At 37.3% G+C, this 12,681-nt stretch overlaps 1 protein-coding gene across 1 annotated transcript in view; it reads left to right on the forward strand.

The window, feature by feature from the left end:
* PACRG (parkin coregulated) overlaps nucleotides 1-12,454 on the forward strand; it is a gene marked incomplete at both ends in the record, with an annotated part of 232,804 nt that extends 220,350 nt beyond the window's left edge. The window contains one exon of the mRNA XM_080342188.1: nucleotides 12,294-12,454. Within this exon, the coding sequence (XP_080198314.1) occupies nucleotides 12,294-12,454 (161 nt within the window). The remainder of the gene's footprint in view (nucleotides 1-12,293) is intronic.
* Nucleotides 12,455-12,681: the final 227 nt, after the last annotated feature.

The raw sequence follows: 12,681 nt of genomic DNA on the forward strand, positions 1-12,681 counted from the left end.
AGTCAGTCTGTTAGCTGAAAGCTGGGAGTGCTACAGTTCACCTAGAAAATCAAGCTCTTGTCTTATTGTACCATTTCCCCTATAGAGCTAGAACTGTAACCCCCGTTTCAGCTAATCTGAGCTGCAAGATATGAATACAATAGTGAGTATATGTAAAGAAACTGATATTAGCCTGACTTCTTCCATGACTTCTGAGATTTCAGTGACAGTGGTTATAATCTCTGCCAGACAACTTTCTGAAGTTTCAGGACCTGTTGAGGCAAATGACTGAGGCACTAGATCTGATAACATGCATGCCTAAAATGACTTATTGACTCTTCAGCACTTTTAATATTAAGTATAGAGGAAGGCATATGCCTTTCTAAAATGAGGATACTGCCAAAACAGCTAGAGATCTCTGGATTACTGGGGGTTTTTTTATCTGTACAATTAAAAGGAAGGAAGGGGAGAGGCTATTGGTACCTCATCTCTCATGGAATAGTAACAGCTTCAGTTCACCTCCTCCATCTTAAAAAGTCAACACTTAAGCTGATAGTAGACATTCCTGTAGGAGCCCTTTGCTTGCATTAGTAAGGTTGACATTCCCTTCTAATCATTTCCCAAAGTAAACTTGTAAGTAGGTGAGATTCTTACTCAGAACTGTAAAGCAAAGATATTGGGTCCTAGCTACACATGTACAGAGAATTTTATCTACCTTTTCACCATGTTTTGCTACAAAATGACAGTGACAACTCAACAGGCTCAGATATAACATACTGATTGGCATCCAGTGGGATATTTTAAATTACACTATGGAATAATTGTGCTAATCCATAATGCACATATTCACATAAATTAGAACCTTGAAGGAGCATAATTAAGAAAATTAACTAGTCAAATGAGTGTACTTGGCTTCCCTTCCTCTGCTTTCAACCTTTGTTTTTCTTTGTCTTCTAGTCCTCCCTTGTCCACATTCTTGTCCCTAGGACAAGAATTGTCTGTTTTACTTATCAGTCAAGTGCCCAATACAATTTGGCTGTGCTAGGACAAGTCATCCAGGTAGGCCTTTCCAGATATCACTACTCAGTGACGAAATTTCTTGGTGACTCATGAAGAATTTTGCTCGCATGAATTTATGGCAACTAGTATATGTTATTATTTTCCCTTGAAATAACATCCCATAGTTTCCTTCAAAAGTCATCATTTGACACTAGCTGCTGTTGTCCAAAAATGCTCAGTTACTCCTGAAAGATGTCCCACTTAGATATTAGTCATCCTGTCTTCCACATTGTCTTTTCAATGTGTCCCAAATTTACCTGTAAATAACCCTCAAGACTTTCCTTCATAGGAATGGCTGTTTTGTTGTTATTAATGTAAAGCTAGTTATAACGTGTGCATGTGCTCTCAGATCATCCAAGTGTGAGAAAGCATATTTAAGTTGCCAGGGAATAATTTTCTTGACAGCTTTTTACTTTTGTTCATTATAATACATGAGAATGCAAATTTAGAAATATTCAAGCACATTGTGCTCTGGCATGCTATTTAACTGTTCTCTTGGCTGTTAGTTATAAACCTCTAGGCTGTCTGAGTTGACCAAGAGCATTCAGCTGTATCATCTCTTCTCTTACCTCTTCTTTCTTGTCCTGACATGCGCATGTGTGTGTGTCTGTATGAGCTGTTTTCCTTCTGAGGCTTGTCAGGCACCAGGGCTGGGAGGGCTGTAAAATGAGTGACTGATGAATAAAAAACTAAGAGTGCGATTACAAAATGTAGCATGCTTTAGATACATGTTGCAGAAAATAAGTGGTCATATTTTCCAGGATTGTCTGGAGAGTAAAAAATTACAACATTTCTAATCCTGTGCCCTAAGGCTCTGGCACAGCAACATGTCAGGGCAGCAAACACTGAAATGACCACTGCAAGGGAGATTAACTTACTGTAACTAGTGTATTGCCATCAGCCTGTAGATATAGATATCTGCAGCAGTTTAGGACAAGCAAACACAAATTCACCTGAGATGCAAAGATTCCTTTTCAAGCTTTCGTGTTCAGGTTCGCTGCTTTTGTAATGAAGTGAAAGGCTATTAAGAAAAATATTACAAACTCAACTAGAAGTGCTACATTGTTATCTGTTGGATGTTTTCTACATGATGGCACCTGTACAGGTATCATAAAGTGTTAACCAGGGTCCAATTTACACTGCTGAGCATGTCACGTATCCTGTTTGCACACAGAAAAGCCATTTTTACTTCTATGCTTAGTCCTAGAATAGATGAGTTTGAAGGTCTTCTTCAGTAAATGCATAAAAACAAGCATGGCCTTATGAGATTATGTGCTTATGGATGATGGTAGTTTTTCAGGTGTAAGCAATGTAAGAAATAGCAGCATTTTTCTTCCTGTGCTCATGCCAACAGTAAAACTGTATCACAGACAATGTAAATCAGAAAAACATCTTCTTAATTCTTTTTCCTGTAGCTAGAACCTATGCTTGCTTTTTATTTTTTCAGAAAAATACTATTCGGAATGGGAAAATAAGATCCTGTATTAACAATTTTTACTGGGACAACACCATTTACTTAAAATAATGAACACAGTAATAAAGTGTAATAAAATAAATATAGATTTGTATATATCAAAAATAATTTTCTTTTAAAATGTTGTAATATGTATGCTTGTGTTTTAATAAATAAACACTGTGAAAAGGGTAGGAGTGTATTTTAAAAAACACAGTCCAGAGTCTATGTTACCTATAGTGTCATAGTAAATAATGATTTTATATTCTATAGTAAATGAAGTGATCATATAAAACTTGCATAAGTGGCAAAACAAAAGGTTTTACTGTGTATTGCGAGAGTGTGGCAGTTTGCTCAGTCTAAGTGGGTGGTCTAAGTATGGGTCAAGTTACTGGGAAAACATGTAAATATCTTCTGTCTCTGTACATACCTACTGATGTCATCAGTAGCATAGTTACTGTTAACTGCCATTGCAGTCCAGTTTCTTTCTGGTTTTGGTGGGGGGGGCGGAGCTGGTGGTTTGTTTTGTTCATTGTTGGGGGGAGGGGTCATTTGGTTTGGTTTTGGTTTGTTTTGTGTTTTTTTTTCAAATTCAGCAAAATGCTTCTTCTTAGACAAATGAAAACAGGAGGTAATTCAGGAGCTCACAGTATCAGCATGCTCCACTATTTAAGTCCCAGCAGTCTTGATGGCAAGCTGGACAAATAAGCAGTCATACCTGAGATGGTTGACTTTTAGTAATGCCACCAACCAACCTGCCTTCCACTGATTTATCTCAGGAAAAATGTTCAGGGAAATATAGGGTTCCTCAGATCACTGAATATCAGTGAAAAGTGCTAAAGGTTTCTCTGAAGGTAGATATTTAAATGTCAATATTTAAAATAACATTTTAAAAATTAGCTTAGGTAAGAACAAGATTTGATGACCTCAGTAAGCTGTACTGGAGACCTCTCATATCCCCATTCCTCAAATTGCTCTTCTTTCAGCTTACTTAATAATTTCAAATGACACAAAAAGATACAAAGATTAAGTATTTGGGATGACCATCTGCTGTACTTCATTTTAGTTCAGCTGTAGTCTCATGGTAGTGGTAGCATGTCCTCACTAAACTGTGTGCCAGAAAACAGAGGAGTGCCTTATTGGCATATCAACATACAGTCTCTTCAAGCATCATTTCAGAAGACTGAAGTGATATACAAGAGTAGGTTTCTATAACCTGAGGTATTAGCTTTTCTGCACATAACTTTATCTCCCCCATCTACAAGAAGGGTCAGAAGGAGGATCTGGGGAACTGCAGGCCTGCCAGTCTGACCTTGATGCCAGGGAAGGTTACAGAGCAGATAATTTGAGCACCATTACATGGCACATGCAGGACAACCAGATGATCAGGCCCATGGGTTTAAGAAAGGCAGGTCCCTCTTCACTAGCCTGATCTCCTTCTATGACAAGGTGACCTCACGAAATACTCACTAAGTTCTTACTCACTTATATTTCTTCACACTTAATGCAGGGAAAATGTTGAAAAAGACAAATAAGTTTCGTGAAAGATTCCCAAAGCTTAAAAACAAATCAGTTCTGCATGCGGTGTATGTGCAGTTCCTATATGGCTTTCAAAAGGCTTCAACTTTCACAATTCAAAAGCAGTGAACTTGCAGAAACACCACACCTAGGGGACACAATTTCCTTTCTTTTTTGTCTATTTTACATTCTTGTATCTGAAGACTACAAATTATAATTCGATTTTGTTGTATAAAAATATGGCTTTTTTCTGTTTGCTTGAAAAGCTGTTATAAATTCAAATGTATGCTTTTCTTAGTGCAAAATGAATAGCTGTTAACTAGCTTTTGATAAGTATTTTTATGTCCTTGCTGTTCTTCATAAAAGGGATGTAGATTCACATCTTGGGAAGGTATTTTTTTTTTTTTAACCTACCATATGCATTGATCCAAGTGGAAAAACTCAGAAAGAAACAGATCACTCAATTTACTTTTAGAAATATATATTACAAAAAGTTAAAGAAACATCTGAAGATGATATCCTGATCCTTATAGTACAGACATCCGGGGGATCAGGGTGTTCCTTTCTATCAGGCTTGGGGATAAAATAGCACATTCCCATTTCAGTGCTAGCTGTCCTTTCAGCTGCATAAATTCTGTCCTTGTCCCATAGCAATGAAAGAAATCTTGGCAAATCCACACAGTCATTCATAGCTTTCATCTCCTTGTCCTTTCTCAAATCACTGCTAAAACATCCTCAGTTGACTTTGGGTCTTTGCTTATTTCACTTAATTAGGGAACAGAAAAACTAGAAAACTGGCAACTTCATGCATATCCTGTAACTTATAGGCATATCTAAGAACAATCTAACACAATTTTGATGGGAAATTTTAATATATTGACCTATTTTTTATATGGTTGCATTCTGATAACAATAAAGGGTTCACCCTTCTGTCACAAAGTTATGAACGCAGTTGTTGAAGTCATTAGTTGTCAATGAAATTTTTGATGGGCAAGCTATATCAATAGGGTCCTTACATGGTAATGATTTGGAACAGTGAATTTAGACACAACAAATTCCACTGGTATGTGACAGATGTACAAAAACATCAACAGTTACTAACATGAAGTATTGAATTACTGAGCTTTTTGCTTGTAGAGAAAAACCCAAGGCTTTCCCTCAAAAGCACTTTGGTTCCATTAATAAAAATCTTCCAATGTGGGAAGGAGCATGGATTGTCAAGCATCTTGAGTTTAAGTGTGGATAAACTCAATGTTAAAAATTGGCTGTTGTAGGATTATGTTTCATACTGAAATCGTCAATCTTTAAAGTATTTTAGTACTTTCAGCTTTGTCACTTTGAATTACATTTCAAAATTAATTCTGTTTATTCCACACACATACAATGATTTGTTTTTCCATGGTTTTGATTCCTTTTGCATTAATTATGCTATATTTGGACGAGAAATTAAGGTGATGAACAAATGTATTTCAGATCAGTCCAGCAAAGCTATGCAAATTTTGCACACACAAACATGATTTCCAGCTAAAAAAGAACAGTATTTACTTTGTACTTGCTTATATACATCCAAAACAACTAAACAACTGGAAGAACATCAGATTCACATAAGTGGTGCAACTCTTGTTGCACTTTAAGCATGATTTGTGACCCAATGTATTATTTTGCAACAGTAAACAGTGTACCAAGGCCACAGAGATCTCAGCCTCCAGTTTCTGTTCCCCTGTTCAGCATGCTGTTTATCTAAGATAATTAATACTACTTTGTTTGATATTGATCAATAGCACAAACACAGGCAAATTTCAAAGTCTAAATTCATTGGAGAAATTCAAGTACTTACAGAGGAAAAAAACCCACAATAATATTCTCTTATTTTTTATCTCATTGGTCAAATATGTTTGCTAATATAATTTGTTACAAAAGCTGTGATTTCTTTTTCATCTTTGCACTTCTGTTTTAAAAAAATAAAATAAAATAAAAATAAAAAATCTGGGCTTAGAAAGGATTACATCTGATGTTGCTAACATTTCCTGGAAATGGAAAACTGTGATAACAGCTGCTGTGTTGGCTCATTTTCAGTTGGGTTTTTTGGTCTGTTAGTTTCGATTTTTTTTTATACTGCAGCAATTTACAAGTAGTTACAGCTTTCTCTAGTAGGCTTACATCATTAGCAAAACATCGTAAGTCAGTCAAATGTTTCCTTCCCAATCAGAGCACTTCCTCCACTCTACTGAATTGTTGACTTTCTGAATAGTATTTATAGTAATAGCAGTTACATTTTAAACTAAACACTAATTTATGAAATAACTAAAATCTAGCTGCATATGGAAGATAACTATAGAAAGAATCTATATTTTATGCTGAAGCAAAATGCCTTCAATGAGAATCAAGCAAATCTTGGAAGCATCTAATTTAGATAGATGATGCCTAGCTGATTTATATCAGAAGTATAAAATTGGGTTTTTTAAGATCTATGATGAGCAGAAATGTCTCTGTATTAGTATTCTTTTTAAATTCCAAGCATACATGCCTTTCTTCTTCTATTGAAACATTTTTCTGCCATCTCTGCAGTACTGTAGCATTGTAAAGTGATAGACACTCAACACTGGTGATGAACAATAGGAGGAAGAGCCAAGTATAGCAACAGACAGGGAACTCTGAGTGTTGACAGTGTCAAAAAACAGACCTATGCATATTCAAAGATTTGGCCTCCTTAAGTTTTACTAGTACTTTCACCTTTAATGTTTTAAAGGGCTTTGAAAGATACTTTTTTTTTTTTTTTTAATTATGTTTTCATAGTTTCAAGTCAGGGTGTTTTTGAAAACCTGCTAATTTTTTAGCCAAATCTGTGCCTCTTTCTTCAGTATATGATTAAGCTTCCAAAAGCGATGTTATATAAGCAGGTTAGAATCTGCTACTGTGTCAAAAGTTTGGGTTTGTTTTGTATCAAAAGAGAGAATAATTATCCCGATGAAGTTTGTAACTTCAGCAAATCCTTCTTCACCAAATAGTTTTTAATAATTAAGGAGTAGCACTTCCCCTCATCACATTCGAAATGGCTGGTGAAAAGCTCTGCCAGCTCAAGGGGATCTCTACATCATTTCTCTTTCTGGCATTACTCAGTGCTGAGCAACTGCAGATATTTCAGCCTGAGCAACCTGACCTAACTTTGAAAATGGAGCTGACTTTGAGCAGGGCATTTGGACCAGATAGCTCCAGAGGTTCCTTCCAACATAAATTACTTTATGAGCTCATCTTTCCAACGCTCAAGCTTTGTGCACATAACCTAGATGTGTCCTAAGAAACATTTCAAACTGGTATTCACGTTGGTCTGAGCCTTCAGGAATAGAACACAGAGTTTTCTGTCTGGGTTAGTAACAACCAGAAGTTGTAACCTCCTGGTGGCTCTTCCTTCACCTGAGTGAAATGAACTGGCACTGTCCCTCTGTTTCTTGGCAGACAGCAGGGTTTCAGAGTCTTGCCCTGTGACTTTTCACAGACTTTCAATTAAATGAACAGGGTGACCGAACTACCTCATCCTTCCTGGAGCTGACAATTCAAAGCGCCGTTCTGAGTCACGGCGCGAGGAGTGGTGCAGAGGAGCCCTCCTCCCTCCTGCCGCACTGACTCACCAGGGGCTTTCATTTTCCACTCTGGTCAGGAGGCCAACATCTTTTATGGCAATTAAACTAATCCTAACAAGAGGACTTTTAAAACTTAATTAAGCTCTGAACTGTACCTGAACAGTGAACTTATGCAATGTGAACCCTGGCATAGATGCTTGTCAGTCTAGAGCTGACAAAATATTTTCATGGTAGTTTTTTTACTGCTCTACTGTATATGTTCTGGGACAGGCTTTTCTTTAGAAATACAATTCCGTACTGAGAAATATATCTGCACTTTACCATCACTGTCCTTTTTTTGAAGTAAAAATCTTATTCACTTAAGCGGTCAGCATGTTTGATTACTGTAATCATTGTAATTGCTGAAAATACCTATTGCTTTGACTAGGATGTACTGAGAAGCTTAAAAAATATTTTTACTGTACTTACATTTTACCATCAATAGTACTTTCATAGTCTACAATAAAATGTCAAAAAGTATGATTTTTGACTGATCCCTTCCATGACTTGGAACAAGTCATTTTACCTTCCAGTATTTGTGTTTCTCAAGATTCAAAAAAGGAGGAATGAGGCCTATCTTTCCAAGCAGTTTTATTGATTTGTGTGCAAAAAAATCCAAAACCATGATACAAGAGCTCTCTGTTAACTAGTAGTATAAAAATTCCTGTTAGGACCCACTTGTTCCAAGACAACAAGTTGAAATATATGTGTGTGTATATATGCACTTGAAAGTTCATCAATAAAGAATAGAAGTACGGCCTTTGAGTTACAATTTGATTAAAAACATTGCTTAAGTTGGGGACATGCGGCTTCCTTCAGTCTCTTCAGAAATCTCTTTTAAGTATTATTGTGTCCTCCAACACTAAGCATTCCTCAGATATTTAACATTCGGGGAAGTTCTAATATCCCAAGATCCATGACATCCCTCCAACAATGGTGTATGAAAACTCTGGTTTTAATTTGTACTTCCTGTGAAGCAGAACCTTGGGAAAGGCCACCACCAGGTGCAAGCTCTCATACCCGTGAGACACTTACAGAAAGGCACTTTGACATAGGCAGGGGATTAAAAACACCTCTTTTTGCGGTCCAACCTGCCTTAAAGTGAAATCTAATAAACTGAAAGAATATCTCAGGCACTCTCAGATGCTTACAAATGTCCACAGATAAGAATAGATCTGACTGAGTTTTAAGGGTTGGTTTACCTTTCCCGTCCACTCCAAGGCTTCGAAACTGCTACATCAAGCTCTTAATGGATTGATAGAAACTTGCTTGTCTTTCTTTAATGCAATACAATTTTATACTTGTAGCATTACTCAAGTGAAATTTTTACATGAAATGAGATAGAATACAAACACCACTAGAATTTCCTTAATATCGTGTATCACAAAGAGAAGCATGTCTACACTCAAATACAAAGCACGTTTTAAAGCAAAATTTAAATCCTCCTCCATTCCCTGCCAAATGCTGCATCCAGTCCCTGGGGCTGTGAGCCGGGTCTCCTCGCTGCAGCAGCGGGCCCGACTGCTGGCGGGGCAGGGAGTGCCGCTCCTGGCCTTGGCGTGCTGGGTGAGCTCACCAGCCAGCACAGGTCTGGACAGGTGCAAAGCCCTTCACTTTACTTTACGGACCATAGAGTCCTTGGTGCACCATTTAGGAGACTGGGAACTGACTTTTTGATTCAGAAAGGAAAAATTAGATCTTTTTGTGATTGTATTCATCTAGATCTGTTAGTATTCCTTCAGTGCATTTCTTCTAAACACAGAAATAGCATTTGCTCTGAAAAGAGTTCTTGATGTGTGCTGAATTTGCCAGACATTTCACTTTGAGACAAAGATATGACAAATGTGCTTCCCGGCATTTTCTTGTTGATTTGTTCTCCCTCACAAAGGACAACTTCATAAAGAGCTTGAATCAGATCCATGTTCACACTTTACATATGCAACATTTTTGTGGCTGACAAAGTTGGCTTCTCATGCAAACTAGTTTGGAAATAGAGTCAGACCAGGGAAGGGCATGCTGAGATCACTATACTTCAGTAGCTATTTTTTTACAACTAATCATCATTATTATTATGACTAGCTATTTACCCTCAGGTGCATTGGGCAGATCATTCTGACTCATCCGTGTAGCGGATGTCGCCCCGTTGGGTTAATGATTATCTTTTTTGTCTGAAAGATTTGTTAATTCCCATAACTGGATAGGATAGCTATTTTAGTACTTACTAGGTGACCTCAATGCTGACATAACCCTTCTGCTATCGTTGGTTGTAGCTTGTATCATGACATTAATGTGAATTATGGCTGTCTTGAGGATACAACCCTTCATATAGCACAGATGGTCTGAAGGAAAAAAAATTGTAATGATGGTCTGCACATCACACATTCAGTCTTCCCTTGCAGACTATTGCTTTTATCATTGCTTCATTCTCCGAGGCACTTCTTAGTTAAGCATCTAAGGCATCATTTATTGTATAGATCACACTTTTTAATAAGGACTGTAACATGGGATTCTGGAAAATACCTCTGCTGCCAGCATTATCACAGAATCTTGTTGGCCTCCCCCAAACTTGCTTAGCAATGTATCACCATTACTTCCAGAGAGCTGATTTTTTTACTACTTCTTTGAAAAAACTATGAAAGCTGTGTAAGCTCATTAGCAGAGCATGTGTGTAGGCTTAAAATTACAGATAATAGACAAGTGGCTGGAAAGTTAGTAATTCCTTTACGTATTTGCCAAGACTTAGGTCAAGGTTCAGACTTTCCTTTGCTCAAACCAGTGAAATCAGAAATAGCTCCAGGTGTTCTGGGGAATGCTGGCAGAGTACACGCAACACAGGTGATGAGGCACAGTTGATCTCAGTTGTTTTCTGTAAGAACCTTGTTTAGTCTAAATTGTACCCAATAGTGATGTGCTTTTGTTACTGTGTTAGTATTTTGTATAAGCCAAACCGTTACTTAATAGCTCTTGGTGGTTTTGTGAACTGTTACAATCTATTATTTCTAACATTACAGTAAATTTGTTGTAGTAAATTTTGATGTCACAACCCTAGGTTCTCATGTCAGCAAACATGAACCTGAATAGTTAACATGTCAGTTAACAGATAGGGAAGCATTCATGTGCTTAGGAGTAATCATTACAAAAAAACTACTGCCTTTCCCTTCAGAAGCCCAGTCCTTGCATGTCACATCTGCATTTGTGTAAATATTTTACAAAAAGCAAAGTAACACAAATGTGTGTATCACGTTTGAAAAACTGATATACATATAATTAAGTTGGAGGGTAATCAGATATTTTACAGGAAAATTCAGCAGAAGGATGATCTTCACCCATGTTCGTCAGATCTTTCTTCATGAGCATGATTATTCAGTTTTTACTGGTAACAAAGTCTCAAACTTTAGATCCAGATCCTTGGGCTTCAGTCCAGGTGAGGATGTGAGAATGGGTGCAGTTGTACATCTGCACCCATCAGCCCACGGATGCGGAGGCAGCAGTAGGAGCAAAATTGAACCTCGCCCTTGCGTGTGCTGTGTTTCTAATGTGCAAGTCAGGCACTGACCGGGAAGCTGGTTGTGTTGTCTTGACAAGTGTGTCCTTTGCCGACTGGCTGAGCATGTCACTAAGCAAGCAGCGTTATTTGAGATGATAAATGTATGACATGGGCACATTGCCACTGCTGCCCAGAGTGAGACCACTGACTGATTGCGTGTGGACAGCAGTGTGACAGCTGCTCCACCTGGCCACTGTGCTGCACCTGATCCGAGCACCTTATGTTCCTACCAAATCATTCTTTGATATATGTCTTGGAATATACCCATGCTAAGATAGTTTTCAGAAAATATTTTAAAGCAATATTAAATGTATTTTTCCCCTTTAAATCTCTCAGCATCGTTGCAGGTAGAGTTATTTTTTATTCTTGTATTTTTTGTTGTCACAATTGTTAACAATGACTTTTTTAAAGAATTAAGCTGCATGTGAATGTGTGTCATCCTTGCTAGTCTGTGTTAGAGAAAACAGCAGTAAATGTTACTGCATCCAGGGGCTACAATAATTTGTCATTTTGACATTGACCTAATTTTACACATCTTTTAGGGAGCAGAAATGGAATGAGTGCTATGTTATACTCCAAATATCTCTTATAGGCCACATGGCATCCCCTCCATCAGAAACAACATAAGTGTGTGAATATTATGTGTAACATGGAACAATCACAAAACAATGCCTATTTAAGATCTCAAACCATAGCAAGTCTAGCTTAAGTCACATTTTGTAGATAAGCATTTACTCATCTGGCAGAATTTTGTCCTAAATAAGCAATGTTAGAAATAAAGAAGTAATCGTCTTAAGAGATTAACTGTGTAAGAGAGAGTCCACCTTTATCTAATAAAATAATGTGTTTTCTTTATTTTTATTAGGATTTTAGCTTAGATAGTGAAGTAATGCATACATAAACAAATTTTGAAGCCATATGAAGTCAGACCCTGAGCAGAGCCTTCAAAAGATATGGAAACCATCCTGTTTTCAAATTCAGCTGTTTTGTGTCACAGAGCAAAGTTTCTAACAGAGGCACAGTGACTGAGCAGCGATTGCAATTTCCTATGTCATTATTTCAAAGCATAACAGTAAATTTAATATAATTCTTTTTTTGGTTTTGTTTTCTTGACCAGTTAATTCAGGCGATGGAATAGACTACAGCCAGCAGAAGCGTGAAAATGTTGGAGATCTGATTAGAGAGACACTGGAAACCTTTGAACGACACGGTGGAGAAGCTGCTTATATAAACATCAAATACATGATCCCTACTTACAAGTCGTGCATGCTAAACTGAGTTGTACCAAATGGGATGATTCCATTTGTGGTCTAAAAAAACTGTATCTGACTCTGTATGGTATCTTGTTAGTCATGCTTTTTTTCTCTACAGCTGCTAAAATAGTGGCTTCTGTGGCATTAGAGTGTTAGCACTATTGTGAACAAGGCTTTCCAATACATAAATAGTGCCTGTTCCTCTGATTACAATGGTGTACTGTGCTTATTTGTTCCCTGAAAGAATCACTC

This window comes from Nesoenas mayeri (assembly GCF_963082525.1).
Source record: "Nesoenas mayeri genome assembly, chromosome: 3".
Taxonomy (NCBI): Eukaryota; Metazoa; Chordata; class Aves; order Columbiformes; family Columbidae; genus Nesoenas; species Nesoenas mayeri.